This window comes from Thunnus maccoyii, chromosome 6, assembly GCF_910596095.1.
Source record: "Thunnus maccoyii chromosome 6, fThuMac1.1, whole genome shotgun sequence".
Lineage (NCBI taxonomy): Eukaryota > Metazoa > Chordata > Actinopteri > Scombriformes > Scombridae > Thunnus > Thunnus maccoyii.
The window spans coordinates 15,780,623-15,801,018 of NC_056538.1; the positions used below are offsets into that span (position 1 = coordinate 15,780,623).

At 38.4% G+C, this 20,396-nt stretch overlaps 1 protein-coding gene across 4 annotated transcripts in view; it reads left to right on the forward strand.

The window, feature by feature from the left end:
* Nucleotides 1-20,085, forward strand: part of fam168a (family with sequence similarity 168 member A) — a 32,464-nt gene extending 12,379 nt beyond the window's left edge. Inside the window, exons 2-8 of one of the 4 annotated variants that reach the window (XM_042414806.1) lie at nucleotides 3,347-3,454; nucleotides 4,173-4,264; nucleotides 8,878-8,961; nucleotides 12,601-12,746; nucleotides 13,570-13,756; nucleotides 14,213-14,339; nucleotides 14,631-20,085. In XM_042414806.1, coding sequence (XP_042270740.1) covers nucleotides 3,393-3,454; nucleotides 4,173-4,264; nucleotides 8,878-8,961; nucleotides 12,601-12,746; nucleotides 13,570-13,756; nucleotides 14,213-14,325 — 684 coding nt within the window. In that variant the 5' untranslated portion in view covers nucleotides 3,347-3,392 and the 3' untranslated portion in view covers nucleotides 14,326-14,339; nucleotides 14,631-20,085. The remainder of the gene's footprint in view (nucleotides 1-3,346; nucleotides 3,455-4,172; nucleotides 4,265-8,877; nucleotides 8,962-12,600; nucleotides 12,747-13,569; nucleotides 13,757-14,212; nucleotides 14,340-14,630) is intronic. The other 3 variants (XM_042414807.1, XM_042414808.1, XM_042414809.1) reach the window with 3 other exon arrangements.
* Nucleotides 20,086-20,396: the final 311 nt, after the last annotated feature.

Consider the following 20,396-nt stretch of genomic DNA (forward strand, 5'->3'; position numbering starts at 1 on the left):
TGGTGTATGGTGAACGTCCTCTGGAGAATGGTCTTTCACAAGCATGGATAGTGGTGTCTGCTTAGAAAAGAGCTTTTTTTTTTTTTTGAAGAGTGGAGGGCCTGAAGCGCCTCATCATCACCTCCCCCTGAAAACAAAGGGAGTTGTGGTTAGACACATGCATCTCTGCCGTCCTGTGTTCTTTCATTTACTACCTTCATTAGACACATTGTGGTACCCCTCTTGTTCTCACCCATTCACTTTTCATCACCTTTGCCTGCGCGCGCACACACACACACACACACACACACACACTGCTTCTCAAGCTGAAACAGATTAACACACCCGTCTTTCTCTGCTCTATTCAGGAACAGCTGTAATTGGGTATGGGTCGTGTATGCAGGATAGGACCTCAGGGTTAGCTTAGCCACCTGTCCATGTGTTAATGGGCAATTTTCCCTCACTCTAGTCCAGACATGTACATGCACATTACACCTTAGTTCATGGGAATGACCAGCGTTACTTTGATTACAGCTCAAAAGCCAAGTATAGCTGTAACGACTAGTCAATAAGTCCATTGACAGAAAAATAATCGCCAACTATTTTGATAATAGTTTCAGTCGAAGTTTAAAGACAAAATGTCAAAACATCCCCCAGTTTCAGCTGTTTATGAGGATTTGCTGCTTTGCTTAGTCTTACAAGTAAATTGAATTGAAAATTTAATATCTGAATATCTATCTGAAGATATCACCTTGGATTTTAGGACACTGTGACAAACATTTTTCACTGTTTTTCAGATGTAAATATTCACATTTTGGATGCTGGAACCTGTGAATCTTTTCTATTTTTTGCTAAAAAGCTTGCATAACAATTATTCGATTATGAAAATTGTTGCTGACCAATTGACTAAGTGTTGAAGTTCTAGATTTCATTTAAAATAAAATTAGCACAAAAGTAATAGTATTACGGTCTTTATGCTGATCAATTGTGCTGAACTTTACAAAAGCTTGGAAGACATCTGGGGAAAATCAGTGGTTTTATTTTTAGGATCCCATGGAAGTGCTTTTCAAAATGGAAGTTGCAATAATCAAAGTTTTGCTTTGATCTTATTCTCAAAACTGTTGAGAATAAGAGAAAATGAATGATGAATGAAACAAAGAAGAGTGGCAGAGTAGTGCTGGAGGAAGGGATCAAAGCACAGGAGATACAAAAGATTAATGAGGAATGCACTGTGAGGTGGGATAATCAATTCTCCTGGGACATTGTTTTATTGTGAGATATGAAACTGAGTAATGAACCAGAGTTTACATATCGCCACTCTCCTTGTTGTTTAACACCCCCACACAGCTTCTTTTTTTTGTTTGTTTGTTCATTTCTTAGGACATGTGTTGTAAGGAATTTTATTTGCAAAACAACAACAACAAAAAAAGTGAGCGCACCTACATGTTTTATGGTAGCATTCAGCTGATAAGTGTCTTTGGGCGTTTTGACGTCAGTGTTCCTGGACGGAGCGTTTAAATGCTTCCTCGCCTAATTTGAAGTGTCACTCGGTGCCGTTTGGCATCACCGCGGTACAGTGCATGCCCAGGAAATGACAGCGACGCTGTAATGGTGAAAAGGATTTTATTGACTGGCTATGAAACACAAGCCCAGGGTGGGTCGTTAACAGATTGGAGTTGGAAATATGTCTATAAGTACAGTCCATTTCACAAATGTATATTTCGATAGGAAGCAGAATCAGACAAATGGGGTCTTATTTTCTGTGCTTGGTGAATGAATGGGTGATGTGCTGTGTACCGAGAGCTTGCCGCAACAAATCTCAGTCTTCTACATAAACACATGACGGAGCCACACTTTAATCCAAGACGCAGACAGAACGACTGGTTGAATCCCATCTCTTTCAGGAAGTGATGCAGAATTCAACACGAGATCCATATGAACTCATATTTGCACCACAATACACTCACATACACACACAAACACACACACTTTTCCTCTTTGTTTATTCCTCAGCTTTCCGCTTTGTGTCCGTGCAGTGCTCATGTGTGTACTGGATCATGCTTACCACGTGGCTCGGTGCAAGACTGTACTATATTTTGTGTGCTGACCTGTTGTTTTGCTCTTTGTCACTTGCCCGCTCACTGGGTGTGTTGTGCTTTTTCATTGTCTTGGATGTTTGCTTCGCTGCTCACATTGGATGTTCTGTACAGCACGTCACATCAGATACACACACTCATACTCATGCTTCACTATCTCGTACACTTGGACATTACTGTACACGCACTGTAAAGGCTTTACATACACACGTAGTCAATTCAGATTCTTGGTTTCATGATTCAATTCAGATTTCTCAGTAGAAAAATAGAAAGGGGGGCATTAGTTTTAGGCCCTTAACTCCAGTGCCAAACCAATCAATTGTGTCCTTACTTTAAAGGTTTTGATGAAGGTCATCATCTGATGAATAGGAAAAAAGCAGAAAAGGGTGTGAGAGCTTTTTAATTTAAAAATATTAACTGCATTAATTTGCAAGTATCTTACAGTCTTCTCTCTGTATGAGAATAAAGAAATTAAAGTGTAATTTTTCTGGCCAACATCACTGGTTAAATGTAAAAGCAGAAGTTAGTGTGTGTGTTGGAGTAAGGGATGGAAAAAGGAGGAAAAAAAAAAGCAAAGTACCATTCAGAGTTGGTTTTTGTAAAGTGCTGCAGTGTGTGTTGGTCAGCCTGTTTGTTAATGCAGGAGTTGGTTGCTCTGCTAACATTAATCTTTAGATCAAAGTATTCATGAAGTAGCTTACTTCAACTTTCTCTTACAAAGCTTATTTTTAAGTTATTAAATCCAAAATACACCCAAAATCTTTACCGAAGATGAACTACAAGATTACTCTGCCCTCAACATTGAGCTCTGTCTTTTTCATTCAGTTAACAAAACATTATTAAATCGATTTCTGGCATTTGTGAGTCAGTTTAGAATAACAGAAAATAAGAATAGTGATTCTTATGCGAGTCCTTTTTTTCCCCATTTCCTACTCCTAACAGAAAGGAATATCTACCTCAAAGCTCAAACAGTCCATTTCTCACTGTCACATTTACATAAACAGTTTTTATTGCACTGTTTGTATGTAGCACAGTTATTAGCTTCATTTATTGGTGGTCAAAGACACAGCAGTTACCACAAACACACACTCACATACCGTCTAAATCACCGTCTCCCCTGCTGCTGTCACTAACCATTTGCTGTTGCACTGGTGCTTGCTTTTTTTGCTGTTTTTTTTTTTTTTTTTAATTTTTTAAATTTATTTTATTTTTCATTTTTTCCCTTTTCCTGTGTTCGTTGTAATCATGACCTCTCGCTGTTTTAATTTCAGATTTGCATATCCACTTCCACTCCTTCCTCATTTGCATACAGCAAGAATGGCGAGCGGGCATCCCACAGACAAATTCAGTTTCATGTATCAACCAGACACGCACAAGAGGTACGGGGCACGCATGCACACACACTCACACACACACACACACACACACACACACACACACACACACACACACACACACACTTACTCATGCCCATATCCTCATTGACCAGGTAAGTTGAAATAAGCTCTTGAGCGGTCTTCTTTTTCATCTACATTGTGAGACCAGTGGAGAAAGATGCCTTATGGGAGATGTAGTATAGTCAGCCAGCAACTTAAATGTTCAGTGGCCACTCCTCTGTTGAATCCTGTAGTTGAAACCAGGCTGGTCAGTAAACCTCGTCCTGCCTTTGTTTTTGGTGCAGTAGTGTAAATGAGGTATTTCTGGCTATTAACTGCCATACAGGAAACGGATCCATTATTTTCAGTGGGTCCATGCGTTCTTGTGCTTTTCTGTCAGTAGTCGTGCCTTTTTTTTTATTGCACCAGTCTGTGTTTTTAAATACATGCTTATGCTGAGCTTACTTGAGGGTGAGGATTCACGGTGCTTGATTTTGTTGCATGCTGGCAGAATCCTTCAGCTGGATGTCGCCTTAAGAATCTGAGTTTGGGATTAATGTGTGCGACGAGTGTGTGCGTATGCTTGATAATCGTAACAATTTCCTTCCAATTTACATGGCTTACATCTCTCTCTCCCCTCCGTTTTTTTCTTCTGTCTTCTCTTATCCCCCTTCCTCTCTCTGTCACATTTTCTGTTTCTCTCCATCTCTCTCTCTTTCAGTAAGAACAGGTTATCTTCAGCTATGAATCCAGTCTACAGCCCTGTTCAGCCTGGCACCCCCTATGGAAACCCTAAGAACATGGCCTTTACAGGTGAGACTAACAGGCACACACACATCAACCAATTCCTAAACCACTGTAAACCTGTTTCTAAGGAAGGATGCGAGTGAACAAAGTGCATTTTTATAATATCAGTTCTGCTAATAGCCTCATTATGCTCCTCCTACAAACAGGCATAGGGAGTTAGTCTCAATAGCCAATTTCACAATATTAAAAATAGTTCTTGGAGAAGTAAAAAACAATTTCAAGGTTATACAGGGGCATGTGTTATAAACCCAGCGCAACCTTTCCTTAACAGCGGTGCGCTTTTGCCCCTCCCTAAAAGCCCAAACTCACTATCAGCCAGGCTCCAGCACGTTTAGTTCAGCTCACTGCGGTCAAGTGAGCCGTCGTTCGTGAAAACCCGGTCAAGTCAGTTGCTGCTTGGATTTTGATGCACATCTATCCATGCTGTTACGGTACCGGTGCTTTGAGTGGCATTTCAGCAATCCTTTCTCACATTTTATATACCAAATAAAAACGACATTATATTACACATCATATATTAAGTATTTATATTTATCATATTGTTATTATTATAATTACAAGATATTTATTTGTTTTTCAGTTGAATTATATTTAAAGCTCAATAAATACATGATGTTTCCAAAGTCAGCGAGTAATTGTGTTCAATAATCGTGATCTCAATATTGACCAAAATAATTGTGATTATGATCGTTGCCATAATTGAGCAGCCCTACTCAACAATAGTGTTTGCCACTTACTCCTCCCACTGGAGCGCCACTCAGTGCCTATATTTTAACTTTCTGGCTCTAATAACTCACAGAGATGCTAATGAGCAGTTTGCTCAACCCAGGCTTCAAAATGTAGTACCACACGCTACCAGGGATTTCCTTAAAGAATGCAACAGTGGTGTTGCACCATCATTTCCTACTGTAACATCATCTTTCCACTTGCAAAACGAGGAGTTAAATGCATGTTGTTCTTGTGCAATTTTAGCATACAAGAAACAAAATGTGCTGGTAGTAAACCGAAAGAGTCTCAGTTTCAGTGAGGGAAGTGTCCTCAGTGTGCATTTGAACAAAGCAAACTTAAAGTATTCAGTTAAACAGTTTTTTGCCAGAAAAACTTACTGTTCTAATAATGGACTAAATCTTAATTCCTAAGTTGAAAAAAATCTACAGTAATTGGTGGGGGGGGAAAAAATCTACAAAACATTAGTGTTCTTAGCATTTTCAGTAGAAGTTGGAGAAAATCAAGTCAGACAAGAGGAAAGGAAGGTAGGAGATAATAGTTTGAGAAGAGCGAGGTCTTCTCCCGAACATCAATCTCCGTCTGAGGACGCAGGAGAGAGCAGAGTCGATGCTCTGAGATGGAGTCTCTAAAGGGAGGCTTTTGTCCCAGGTAGAGCAGAGCAGGCGCATAAAGCCGTACAATGACCTGTACATGTTATTGTTTACATCAGTACAGGGCTTTTGATTGAATAAAAGCAGCTACAGGCTTTCAGTGCAGTAGATGAAGGACAGGTCGATGAAATGTACCAAGAGGCTGGTTAAAACCGCTTCTGTTAAAGGCTAGCCAGTGAGCACGTAAGTGGAGCTTGGACAAAGAACCCCCCACCACTACCCCTCAAAAAAACCTTTTTAAAGAGGGGGAAAAAGGAAGAGACGTCAAGAGCAGCAACAGATGGGGGATCCTGCTTCTTCTTCAGACATGTAATAAATGTTGTGTGAACAGAATAGATGAAAATGAAAAGATGAGAACAGTAAATTATGGAAAATCAGGATGACAAATAGATACATGAAGAATATTTATTTGAGCAGACATCAATTATTTTAATATTTTACCAGCTACTCCATGCTTTTTGCGGATTTGAACCCACCCTCCCTGCTCTTCACACTCTGTACCTTTCCCTCTCTCCAACTCCCTTTTTAATATGTATTTCCGAAATACACGGCAGAGTTTTAACTGTAGTTCAAAGTTGGCAGCAGGAATGATGAATGTTAACATTATTTATTCGCTACCAAGCTTGCACATTAAATTCCATAAGAAGATTTAATGCCGTAAAATGAGAATTCTGGTGTTACTCACTGTAATGCCACATTTACAACTGGTGACATTTTTATGTGAACTAGAATTCCTATTTGACAAAATCTATGGAGTCTTTTGCAGGATTATATCCTGGCAGTGTTACATTTTTTCCCCCGTTGGTGCCAGTTAGTCAACAGTCCATCTCATGTGTGTCCACTGATGCGAAAACACTCAACTCAGACATGTTTGAATGATTAAATTGTCAGTAAAAGTAGATTTTCATATGTGAAAATGTGACTGGTGGTAAATGGCCTCTTCTGAATATAGGAGAATGAACCCTGATATGTATTTCTTAACTAGTTTGACGGTGAGGAGACATAGAGGCAATAATAACATAGTTGGTTATAATTTTAATATGGATTTGAGCAAATTCATTCACATTATTTTCATTAACAAAATCACCTTCTGTTGTCCTTCGTTACTGTGTTGAACTAGAAATAGGCTGGTTATACCTGGTTTGTTTGTATATTTGTTCTTTCAGTTGAGTAACATTGATGGTTTTTAATTATCAGGTTGATTTGTAACCTTGATATTTCAGTGGTAGACTCTCAAACATGCAAACTTAAGTGTGAATACAGAACTGTATACAACAAATAAACAACCTACTGTTTTCCAGTAGACATGGTTAACTTTTATCCAGAGTTCATCTGCTACATGCTGCAACTGGCTAGGTCGAGTTCAGAGGGGTTGAATGTTACTCAGGTCAACTCATGAATTACTGTTGAAGGTAGGGCTGCAACTACAGATTATTTTAATTTCATTATTGATTAATCAGATTTTTGTCTATAAAATGTCAGAAAATAGTGAAAATGATTTGATTTCGCAGAGCCTAAGGTGACATCTTTGAATGTCATGTTTTGTCCAATTAACAGTCCAAAATCCAAAGATATTCAGTTTAATATCATGTATGACGCAAAAAAGCTTAAAATCATTTTAAAAAATAAAAAATTTAAAAAAAAAATACTAGAGCAATTATTCAATTATCAGAATAGTTGCTGATTAATTTTCTGTCGATCGACTAATCTGTTTGCAGCAGCTTTATTTGTATTTTATCAGACATTAAAAACAGACACAACTTTGCTTCCTTTTAAGCACTAAAAATGAGCTAACAATGACAATACTTAAGGTAAAGAAGAAAAGTGTTTTTATTAGGTGCGATTCAGTTCATGCTTTTAGTTTTCAATAGTTTCCTTTAGCTTTCAAGTATCAAACTTTCAACACTTTGCTAATCATAAAGAGTGTGTTTTTAAAGGGGCCGTAACAACATCTGCTGTTTTCCATCTAATACAAGACTCTGGATTAGTGCATAATTGAACAAGTCACTAGAGATTTTGTTAAATCTTTCCAACCATGAAGTTTCTCCAGCTGTTGAGTTGAGATGATATTGTCTGTTTTTGTTGCATTTGCTATTGACTGCTTTAGTTTTGTTATTTATCCAAATGAGTCGAGAGACTATAGTTTCTAAAGTCTCTAAAATGTAATGTTTAGGGCTGCAAATAAGGATTGTTTTCTTGATTGAATGATCTACAGATTATTTTTCAAACTAATTGCTTATTCATTTCATCTAAACAGTGTCAAAAATGGTAAAAAAGCTAGATCTTCAAATTGCTAGTGTTGACTGACCAGTGGTCCAAAACCCAATTACTCAATTACAATTAAATAGAACAAAGAAAAGCATCAAATCCTCAAATTAGAGAAGGGATGATCAGAGAATGTTTGACATTTTTGATGATAAATGACTTTCCTTTTCTTATTAAAATTGTATGTGAACTGAGTGTTGTAATAAGTTAGAAAATATTGAATTTAAAATGTGAATTTTGTGAATCGACACATTTAGTTTTGTTTACAATGTAGTCAAAAAGGCTATTTAATCTGTAATCTAATATTCCCTCGAACCTGTAATAAAAAATACAATAAACTCAGCTCAGTCTTTAACTGAGGTATGGCATTGCAGTGTATATGTGGATGTATATTAGACCTGTTACATGTGACTGTAGGTCAACTTACAGCAGCCGATTGCACCCACAGCTAGATATAGCAAAGGCTCAAGGCTACAGAACAGAAAGTCTGTGAGATTGACTGCCAATAATAGCAAACCGTTAGCAGCACTTTGCTCACCAACATTCTTTCTCTTAGTCTCCTGCTTTTCTCCTGTCTTCTTTGTCTAACTCGCATCTCCCATCAGGAAAGCTTTTCTCAGGTCAAATCAGCTTTGTCTGCTTGGCATGTAATTGATGACGCACAAGTGCGTTGTGTGTGCGTGCACCCCCTTGCACGTGTCTGTGTGCATTGCTAATGTTTCTGAATTTATCTCCTCCCACACCATATTGGCAGGTGTGTCTCGTCTGCCAGATTGGTGTATGTGAGACACATTCAGCCGACTGTGCTATTGGCGCAGACATTTTTTTTAATGAGCGCCATCTGTGCACATCCTGCTCCAAACCAAATACAGCCCTACCTGTGTGTTGGTTTGTGTCTGTGGTCCTCAGATGCCTCTGTTTGTTAATCTACACTTCCTGATACCTTTTTCTGTCACTCATCTGTGATGTGTCCAGCAGGCTATCCAGGGGGTTATCCTGCCACGGCTCCCACCTATACACCCAACCTCTATCAAACAGGCAGTCCTGGGTATCCACCAGGTGAGCTCTAACACACACATCCAGATACATACACACAGGCCATTTGATGATTCTGTTCATATTTAACGAGGAAATTTCTAGGGAATTAAAAAGCTGTCAGTTTACCCAGTTTTTACAGTTGATTAGTGGGATTTTGTCATCTTTCAAGGAAAAAAAAATCTTGGATATACACACAACAAATATGGCAACGAGTTAAGGGGAATCCATTGAAGTTTTGTGTTAGGGGTATCACACAGACACACTGGTATATGCAGATTATCATTACAACAACCAATCATCACATTTTAATGACTGCACTACAAGCATGTGTGTTTTTATTCTGTCTGCTCTTTGTGTCGGGTTCTCTGTAGGTGTTTGGGTATATATGACACTCTTTGTTTCTTTGTACAAAACAAAATAGAAAAATGTAAAGATACAGAGCAGAATTATAAAGGGTTAAAACATAAGGAAAGAATCCCTTTGAGAAGTAGGTGTCATATTTCAGGAGTAAATAACTATATAAACAACAATCATGCAACAGTCATCTGTGCAAACCTAATTCTACAACACTGTTATGGATGTAAATTCACAATAAAAAACACACAAAGTGTTGCCAAAGAAGAGTTCCCTAAAAAATTTAAAAAGAAATAAAATGGATTGAGCTCCCAATTCGAGGAGCAAGGTAACACATTTTAAATTGGGCATTTTAAGCTGATGACTTTTCCTGGTTTGGTAGCTATGAATAGTGCCAAGGTTGCTGTAATAATCATTAAAGTTTTAAAATAATAATGTATAAACTGAACAACCTATACATTTGTCTCAGAATATGTTAATCATGCTGATGAGTAACCACTGAATCCCAATTAAGACTCTGAAAATCAATCGAGTAATGTGTTGGTGTGGAATGAAAGTTACTCAGCGTTTAGGATGAGACTTTGCTAACTCTTGATATGCTGAATAAATTACACACTGATGGAATATAATTTCAAGTCAAGAGGATCCATTACTGCTGCTGCTTTATATTGCTGCATGATGATGCATTGAATGTATCCGTTAATTATGCATCATTATCCTAAAGCAAATGTTTTCCTACATTTTTAATAAGTTATTTGTGAATAATATACCAGCGTTGCCTAGAAAAAAATTCATGTAACACTACAATCACTCTTGCTTCTCTTTAATCACAATTTGTTGTGAGTCAGTCAGAAGGTCGTTTAGAGCTGCACACCGGTTGCATTAATGTGAAGGCAGCGTGGATTAAAAGTGATCCCGGACTAAAGAGCATTGATGGTGAAGGAATGGGAAGCTAGCCAGTAACAGCTGCCAGTGGCCGTATAGCAGCAGATAGGTACTCTGCTGGGGTTCAGTGTCTGGTCCCAATAGCAGATGGGAATAACAGTTGTCTCAGTGCTTTCCAGACACGGTGTGTCTGTATTGATATAGATAGTTTAGTGCAGCGGGGTCTTGAACTTTTTAGCCTAAAAACCCAGATTGAGTGAACACAACCTCACTTGGGTCTTTTGTCATGAACACTGTTATTTGGGGATATTCCAGAAATAGTAGGAGGACACAGTTTGGATCCAAAAACAAAGGAGTACTACTATATTGCTATTGTCAAAGGAGCTGATCATTGGTGGTGAGTCAGTTTTATAAAGAGATTTGTTAATTTGTTCGCTCAAAGCATCTTAGTGAATACCTAAACCAAAAATCTAAAGGTACCGAAGAGGTGGAAAGACACTAAGGAGACTTCTACAAGGACAAACTCAATATGAAACCATTTCAGTCAAGTGTAATCAACAACATCGGGTACACAAACCGAAGAAACTTAGCAAAATACAGTAAAAACACATGATTGATGAACTGACCATGTGAAGACAAAAGGAAAAATCGAATAATCTGGAACATCGGTGTGAAAAATAAAGGAATAATAAATTGGTACTGTCGATAAGATGTTTTTCCAAATGGATTTTGAAGACAATGAAGTTGGTGACACAAAAGATGAGAGAGGGATCTCTGTTTTATGCTAGAATAGTAAAAAAAAAAAACAATTAAGTGAAAATAAAGTGCTTTGAAGCCCAAAAAGAAAATGAGTGATGTCTTGAGATTGATTTTAAAAAAATGCTTAGTTTTTGGAAACCATGGTGAATAGTTACTAGACTTGGTTCCTTTTGTGAAGAAATTATGCTGAATTTTAAGTATCTTACCAACGTAGGATGGGTTTGTAGATTTCATCTGTGCTGCTTTTGAAGCCCCTCGCCTCTTGTCCCCTCCCCCAGTGTTGTTTTATCTTTTGGGAGTCTAACAAAATATCTGCTATTCTTTGGCACCCAGCTTTCTTCCAACTGAAGTGTACCTAATTATTGAGTTTAAATCAGCAGCAGTAATGTTTCTCTCTAAATGTATAGTGAGATTAAAATATGCGTATCTAGACAAGAATCAATCTGAAACCAGCCAGCCGTGGTCTGATTTAGAAACGTGTCTTGGTCAATGTCATTATATCTCAAGACCATTGAATAGACAAACTGTTTTTCTATCAGCAGGGCTTTTGTGTAATTGTCACACACCATTGTCCTCTAATGCCCTGCATGCATGTTAGAGCAAAGAATGTGTGTGTGCATACTCACACACACACACACACACACACACTTTTAGACACACATAGCAGCTCCAGCATCTCTTTGTTCCCTTGTCCTTGTGTGAGAGAAGCGCTTTCATAAGCTCCGCAGCAGCACTAGCTAGTAGCATGTTTGACCTTCAGGCTCCTCCGAGTGGCGGATCAGTGGAACTGCAGCCAGCAGCAAACAAGAATGCAGATGCCTTCACTCTGCTTTTCAATCAGTCATGTTGGGCTTGTTAAAAGGTGGATACGTTTAAATCATGTTATAATGGTGTGTTTCTGTGGGTTTCACAGCCTGCTTTAATGAATTTGGACCATTAAAAGGTGAATATACTCCATATACATTGACTACACAAGTACTGTCTTCAGCAGTTAACAATACAAATATGCCATCTTCAAAGGTCATGGTAAAACTGGCTGAATGAGGTTTTTTTAAGATGCACAAACTCAAACACAGCACAAAATGTTGTTTAGAGACTTCCGTGACAAGACGGCACCAGTCCCCCATCTGGTGGATTGTGTAGGTAATGAAAATAATAAAACAACACATTGTTGTAGAGGGGATTTTCATGTTTTTGAGGCAAATTGGTATGAATATGTAGGTTACTCATTTGGTTTCTATTGCTCCCCATAAATCCCTGATATTGTTTTGTGGTTGATTCATATTGTTGGCTCATATCTTCCCTTGGTATACCATATCTAAATACAATATTAAACAGTCATCCCACTGAGGTTCAGTTCAGAATTGCCTTTTGGGTTGGTGGTGACATGCTGCATTGTAAGAAACTAAAAAAAAAAAATTTAAAAAAAGTCTTAAAAGGAGGGGTTGTTTGAAGTGATGATGGTTTAGGGTGAGTTTTTTTTTTCAGGCAGCTCATCAAATTGCAGACAGACACAGTTAGCAATTAGCTGGTAGTGGAACATTTAGCAGCTAAAGAGTTGGTGGAGAGCAGAAAATCACTTATTGCAAACAAAATCTCATTCAATTAGTAAATCACTCTAATTTATTTCTAACTTTTCTCCCTTATTTTTCCTTATTTTAGGATATACTCCAGCAGGCACCCCATACAAAGTGCCCCCTACTCAGTCAAATGGAGCGCCCCCTCCCTACACCCCGACCCCCACCCCATACCCGACAGCTATGTACCCCATCCGCAGTGCCTACCCTCAGCAGAACATATACGCACAGGTAAGGATACGGGATACTCGGTCCTTCTCTGCTGACAAATGTTAATCAGGGTTTGTTGTCTTTGACCTGTTCAACTGCCACTTCGCTTTAGTAAATGCTGTTATGTTGCCTGGACAGTTGATGATATTTTAAGGCACATTAAAAAACAGTCTGGTCTGTCATCTTTGCAATAGTTTAATTTTCAGGAAACCATTCGGCTCTAAAGACAGTCACTTTTGTGTTATGTGCAACAGTGTTAGGTATTAACTGTGGTTTAATCAAGGATGAAGAATTCTTTGAATGTTAATGTTGTTTTGTGTTGAGAATCAAGTTTTTCAGTTGTCTTAAGCTAAGCTAAAGACCTCCAAAACCTAAAACTTGAGAAAAAAAATAACAACACATTCATGTTTGTGCTTCCACAGCATCTGACAGATTGGACTAAGTAGACTGACAGGAGATTTTAAAAGCACTGGCTTAGTTTGAGATGCAGTTACGCACGGCAAGACAAAAGAGCAATCATGTTCTGCATAATTTACTGCTGTACGACTGTGCAAAAAAATTGAACAGAAGGATGAAAAGAGGAGAGGCAGGAAGAGAGATGGAAAGTACCAGAAAGGCAAGATGCCCAAAGCAGTGATAGTCTGCTGAGTGTTGGATTTCTACTTTTCTGAAACTGTTTCTGCTGTAGGGATGCAGATAAAGTCCCAGAGTCCCATCAAAGGATCCTGCGGTGCCAATTGACCAATAGTAGATTAAATGTCCTCAAATAAATATTTAAATTTTGTAATAAGCTTTCTATATCATTCACCCTCTGCCTCATCAACTGTCCTGACTGTTTCAACAGGGAGCGTACTATACCCAACCAGTGTATGCGGCCCAGCCACACGTGATCCATCACACCACCGTGGTGCAGCCCAACAGCATCCCCTCCACAGCCCTGTACCCTGCCCCCGTCCCTGTACCTGCTCCTCGCAACAACGGCATGGCTGCCATGGGGATGGTAGCTGGGACAACCATGGCCATGAGTGCAGGTACCACCAGAAACATTAACTCCAAATATTTTGTCATTTCAGGTTTTATTGGCAGTAATGTTTTAACTATTTATTTTGAGAGAGAAGCTTTCATATGTCAGATTTTATGTGCTTGGCAGGTTCAGGTCAGCATACCATATAAAGATGTTTATAAATAGATTTTTGACATTCAATTATCCAGCCAACGTCTTTTAGTGGGAAATTTATTGGTACAAGGTCAGTAGAAAAGTATTTTATTTAGCAATGGAGTAAATTCAGATGTCATATCTGATGTAAAAAAAAGAAAAATGCTTGAAAAATGAGGGAAAATATTCAAAAATACTTGAATAGATCTAAAAAATGATTATGATGTTGTTGTTTCTCTCTCTCTCTGTAATCGAGCCTTCCTCACTGTTCAGCAGATGGATTCATAAATGACTAAAACTCATAGTTAATGGTGTCATTAACTTCCTGTAGGGACCCTGCTGACAACGCCCCAGCACGCCCCGATCGGAGCACACCCAGTTACTGTGCCAACCTACAGGCCCCAAGGGACACCTGGGTACAGCTACGTACCGCCTCACTGGTAGAGCCCACCCATCATGTGAGTGTCTGCACCTCCCGCTGTCCGCTTTCTCTTCTTTGAGATGTTCCTCGCCACCCCAATTTTCTCTCCTCCATCTGTTTCCTCCTGTCTCCCCGACCCCTCCTCCTCCTCCTCCTCCTCCTCCTCCTTTTTCATTCCTTTTTTTTTTTTTTTTTTTTTGTTCATGTGTTGTCTCTTTGACTTGAACAAACTGTGCCGCCTCACATCCCCCCCCCCCCTGTTCTTTAGAGGTCTGAGGCGCTCTTAAATCAATCACCAATGTGTACCTTCGCTCTTCTTTCCCACCAGATCTGGAGTCCACCATCGTATGCAACTGCTCAAATCTTACACGGGCTCCCTATGGTAACCATGGGAACTCGGCACCTGTCTGCAAGAACAAAACTAAAGTGCAACAGCCACTTTACCATTATTGTTATTGTTATTATGCGACATTCTCTAACGTTTTTACAAAAGCTGCTTTTATTTTTTCTTTTTTCTCTGTTCATTTGCCAACCAGTCATTACCTTATTTTTTACGGTTGTTTTTTTTTTTTTTTTTTTTTTTTTAATGATTTTTTTTTCTTTCCTCATTTTCTTTTGCTGTGTCTGTCATCGGAACTCCAGAAGGACTCTTGACCAATCACGGGTGTCGGTTGCTCCTGTTTGTGTTGTGCTGGTGTGTGTGGTCCTGCCTGCTGCTCAGTTGGCTGGAAAATATCGGGCACTTATTCCTCATTATCATCTCCATCAGTCACTACAAAGATTTATTGACTTATGCTGCCAAATTTTCTAACGACTAGATATCAGCACAGGGTTTTAACACAATTAGGATTTTTTTTTTGTTTCGTTTTGTTTTTTGCAGGTTATTTAATTTTTAATATACTCTCTTTTTACCACACCCAGTTGAATGACCTTTGCTTTTTTCCTGTAGACTTTTTCCTACTTTTGTTCCTCTTCTTCATCCTTTTTTTTATCCACTTTGTTTCATTTTCAGTTTAATCTGTCGTCTTCCAGCACATTAGCTGTCTGTCCGGCAGTAGTCAGTATGTCATCCCTGTTGTTATGTCTCCATATGAGTGCTGTGTCACTATGAACAGAGCACTTACCAACCATTATCCCATCCTGCTGCGTGTCCCACTGTGTCCACATTAGCATAATATCCAGTGTACACTAAGGAAACATCACCTACTTCATGCTACATACTATGCAGGCTAGTATGTTGTGACACTATTGAAATCTTAATCTAGCTAGAGAACATTTTGGGGTCGTCCGGGTCATGTCAGCTTTTTATGTGGTTAGCGTAGGTCAAAACATTTAGAAAATGTAAAAATATTTATGATAACCGTGTCAACAGCATGGGTGGTCGTGCACACTTTCACACACATACACGCAAGCATGAACACGCGCAGGGGCTCCTGCGGCGTGTCGGAAACACACGATCACTTAGTGGCACTTACTGTACAGTACCTCCAGTTATGTCGTTACTGATCAATACATACATACACACACAAGCAAACACACACACACACACACAACATGGATCCTAGGGGTGTGCATGGCAGACACAGCCAGCAGAGAAGGAGTTTAAAGGGATTGTGTTGGCAGCGGGAGAAGAGAGCAGGATGAGACAGAGAGAGCAGACAAGGGAGGAGGAGGAGGAGGAAGAAGAGGAGGAGACGACAACGTGGTCACAGTCATTTCATTTCAAGGCACAAGAAATTTGAGTTTGTGACATCTCACCTGCAAGAGACTGCACAGACACATTGCTGTTTGCACTACATGTGTTGTACTGTGGTTTCTCACTGTGATTATGTCGTCTTCTCCTTCTCTCTCCCAGAAGAGGACCAATAACCAAACACTCAACAAACAGAAAGTCAGACTCTGTGCATACAGTTTAAAAAATGGACAAGTTGAATACATGGGCCCGGCGGCTGGAAAGGATTTAATCCTTTAGTTCTGCAGTAACATCTGGATGCTTGTGCAAGCAGGAAATTGTGTCCAACCAGGCGGCTGCAGTGTGTGTACACATGGTCCATGTCATAAGGATGTTTTATTGTCAGAATTTAGGTCAAAAATTACAGTTATGGGCACTCCTCTGTGAGAGTGCACGAGCCAAATCAGAATACTAGTATCACAAAAGTGCAGTGGGGGTGCAGTGTCACTCAGTCACTTGCTTTTAAACCAGTTCGGTCCTTCTTGGGGGGGTCAGGAGCAAAGCAGCACGATCCCACCAGGGGCTTTTAGTAGTTTTTATGAATAAAGAATGATACATCTGTTCAATGTGCTCATTTCTGCAAGAGGCTGTGATTTACACATATCTGCTTTTACTCACTGCATGAAAACATCCTCTACCTTTTTAAAAATCCAGCATAAACTAGATTTTAAGCAAATAGTCATTAGATGAGGATAATATTTAAGACAATGAGACGTGGACCCTATAGAGCAATTTACCATTTCTTTATTGCATTATTTATGCTCCTACACGCAGTATGATGATCCATCTTAATCGAACTCTGCAGCGAGTCTTTGTTTATTGGTTCTTGGCTTGAGAAAAGGGAGGTGAAAGGGTGGTGTTGGTGGAGTTTAATACATAGGTTAGGCCTGTGGCATTTTTCAGGATTTACACAATTAAAATAAGACTCAATTCACAACTTCATAATCTGTAGAGGACCGATTGGTATAACAAGAGCATTTACTGCGCGGGTATGTAGATGAAGTGGTTTGATATTGCAATAAAACAAGAGGGAATGCCTCCAACTGTTGACAAACAGTAATTATTTTATCAGCGTTTTGAATTGATTTTGAAAAAAATGCTTATTGTTGTAATCTCTTAACATGGACTACAGGCTCTGTATGCCCTCCATTCAATAATTATTACTGCTAAGAAGTGTAGAACATATCAAAAATTTGGGTATTGAATAACTTTGTGAGGAAATATTGCACAACATAAGAAGAAAAAAAAAAACTTGATGACTATAATTTAATGCTAAGTAACAGGTACCTAGGCTTTTTAGTGCAAGAGGGAGGAAGAAGCAATTTATATTGTAATTAAAAATAAAATAAGGTCGAGTGTTTGAGGTATTCTTAGTCCAGATGTTTGTACACTAGTAGGTTAATTCTCAAGAAAATATTGCATAATACCGCTGTCGGATGAAAACCGTCTATGTTTGAGCCCTATTTTTAAAATGACCCTTGTATTTTAGAAGCCTGGTTATCAAGTGGATGTTATTAGGGTCATTAAATGCTACAACCATTTAAGGATCTTGTACATTTTAATCCCAGTAAAACGGAAAAAAAAAGAGATTGAAAAACTGGATTTTCTTGCGACAGCAGTAATGTTATTTGTCATTAGGATTTATTTAACCAACCACTACTTCTGTCAGTATTTCTCAATTAAACTTTATTTTCTTCTTTCCCTCTGGTCAATTGAGCATAATGGGTATGCATAATATTCAGGTGTATTTCACTATAGCATTGGATCTCTAAGTTTAAAAAAAAAATGCAGTATATTTATACAGCAAGTGGTACAGTAATGTATTTCTAGCTAAGCATGGTTGCATCAGTGTGGCAGCTACTGTTTGTGCTTTTAATATATATATTTTTTTTTACCTCCTCTTCTGCATATTTGTCCTTTTACATATCTGTCACTGAGGGGGGAGAAGTTAAGACGAGGTCTGTAAATGAAGTTAGGACTTTGGAAAGCATTGAATGGAAAGCATTTTTGGTTGACTGAAGGAGGATACCGTTATGCTCCTTTTTAAAAAACCGTCTTTGCTATCTATTTCTGCTCTGTGGGTGCAAAGATATTTGAATGATCAATGCCCTTTGTTCTGTGCCATATTTCACAAACTGTTGTTCAGTAAATATGTTTCTTTTCCTAAGTAACTGGTGAATTCTGAGTCCTTGTTAAGTCTAGCTTCCTGTGAATCTTGTTTTCTTAGTGCTGTCCTATTTCTCACATTGTTGTTGATGCATATTGCCTGTTTCACTTTTATCTTTCTTACTGTATCCTCCGTGTGTATCCTGTTTTCACTCTGTGCCACAAGCCTATTCAGAGGCCATTTTGCATCCCCCTACCCCAAACATTAAAACGTTTTGTTTTTATTACATTCAGGGATGCAAAATGATGTCGGATCACGTGTATCGCTCACCCCAGTATCCACTCTTCATCTTTTCTTCTAACACTCTGCTCTCAAAATGTTTTTTTGGCCTTTACGCGCTATCAGTCTGACCTTTGCAACCCTCACCACCCTGTCTGAGTAGCAGACATATTGAATTATATGATAGTCATCAAATTTGTGTCAACAATGGTGATAAGCTAATGTATTTTATTTGCATTAGTAATACTCCACTGAGCCTGTTTAAACACTAGATGTCGCCAGTGACAAAGTCTGGGACTGGCATCACTGTGATTCAAGGCTGTGAGCCAAAATGAAAAAATATCAATGTCTCATCTAATTTCAGTGGATATAAGCAGCTGTTTTGAGCACTGAGATATTTGAAGAAACTGACTTGTTCCAAATTAAATGTTTTGTTGCTTGGAGATTTTCAGAAATACAATTTTAGACAAGAACAAGACACTAATATTTTATTTGTGGTGTTAACACTTCCTATTAGGAGGAGTTGGTTGTTTGAGATGGTAATAAGAGATTTTTCCCCTTATGGGCAGTGGACCGGTGCTCTTAAAAACAGTAATTGTGTTTTTAATGTGGAAGCTCAGTAGAGATGCAGAGCCACAGAGCATTCAGGTTAGTTAAAGGAAAACAACTCAGAGCAGTTTGTTTTCCAGGGTGGTGAAACTGCTTCCTCATTTCACTTCATTCCTTGCTTCTCATTTATTTAAATTTGCACTTAAGTGAAAATGGACAGTTGAACACTTCAAAGTGTTTAGGGGAGAAATGCAAAGTTGTCTTAATCATGGTCTTTTATAATCTTTTTTTTTTTTTTACTTTCCTCTCTCTTCCTCTGTGACATTTCCAAGCATTGAAAGGTGGTAACTTTAATGATAATTACTTCTTTTGTTTTTGTTTTCAGTATATATTTTTTTTTGCATTTTTTCACTTTGATAGTGAAAATGCGACAGAACCATTCATAACACATCTCTCCTGTCCTTCCATCTTCACTCTCCCCCCCCTCCCCCCTTCTTTTTTTGCCTTGCAGTTGCTAAGTCTTAGTTTTTTCATGAATATAAATTAAAACACTACTATCACAGTGAATAGTAGGCTCTTAAATGTCTTTGATGTTCTGCTGCAGCTTTTTAATTTCAATTTGTCAGAGATATTTCTTAGTTTAATTTGACACTAAATGTGATGCAAAAAGTGGAAATTCCTTGTCTTCCAAAAAAAAAAAAAAGCGTACTTGTATCCCCCCCCGGATCGAGTATTAGGAACAACCCCATCTTTGGAAGTTTTAGTTTGGTACCCAGTTTGCACATGCTATGGTATATCTGTTACCGTAAGGTTGTGTTTGAAACTGAAGCCCAACGTCTGTTCAGCGTTGAGAGAAGTGAATTGTATGTTAGCTATTTGGTCCAGAGTGAAGGACCTGCGTCAGGCTTGTGATATGAAGTGTAAATCTGTTTTTAATTTTTGTTTTTATGTTTTTTTCTTTTGTTTGTTTTTTCGTTTTTTTTTTTTTTTTTTTTAGGGTTTTTTTTAAAGATCAGTTAGTGATCTTAGTACTATAACTAAGCCAAGTTTGTAATTGTATATTTACTGTAAAATGTAGAACATTGAATAACTATTAAAATTTTCCTATAAAAGGAAGACTGTCTTGTGTGACTTTATTCAGAAAACTCTATGGTCGCATTAGCCATTATTATATTTGCTTGTAGAGTAAATCTCATTGAAAACGAACACAGATCTCATCATGAGTCACAAATCTGGCCAGAGTTTATTATATTACAGTTGAATTCTGCCCTAATATAATTTCACAAATGGTACAGTTCAGAACTAATCTGTGAATTTGAGTTTGATTTGTGCATCTCAGTAAACCGAATAGCAAAAAAAGACAATAGTGATGCTGTTATACAGAGACAAATCTGAGACCCAGTGATATATGAGCACATTTTCATATT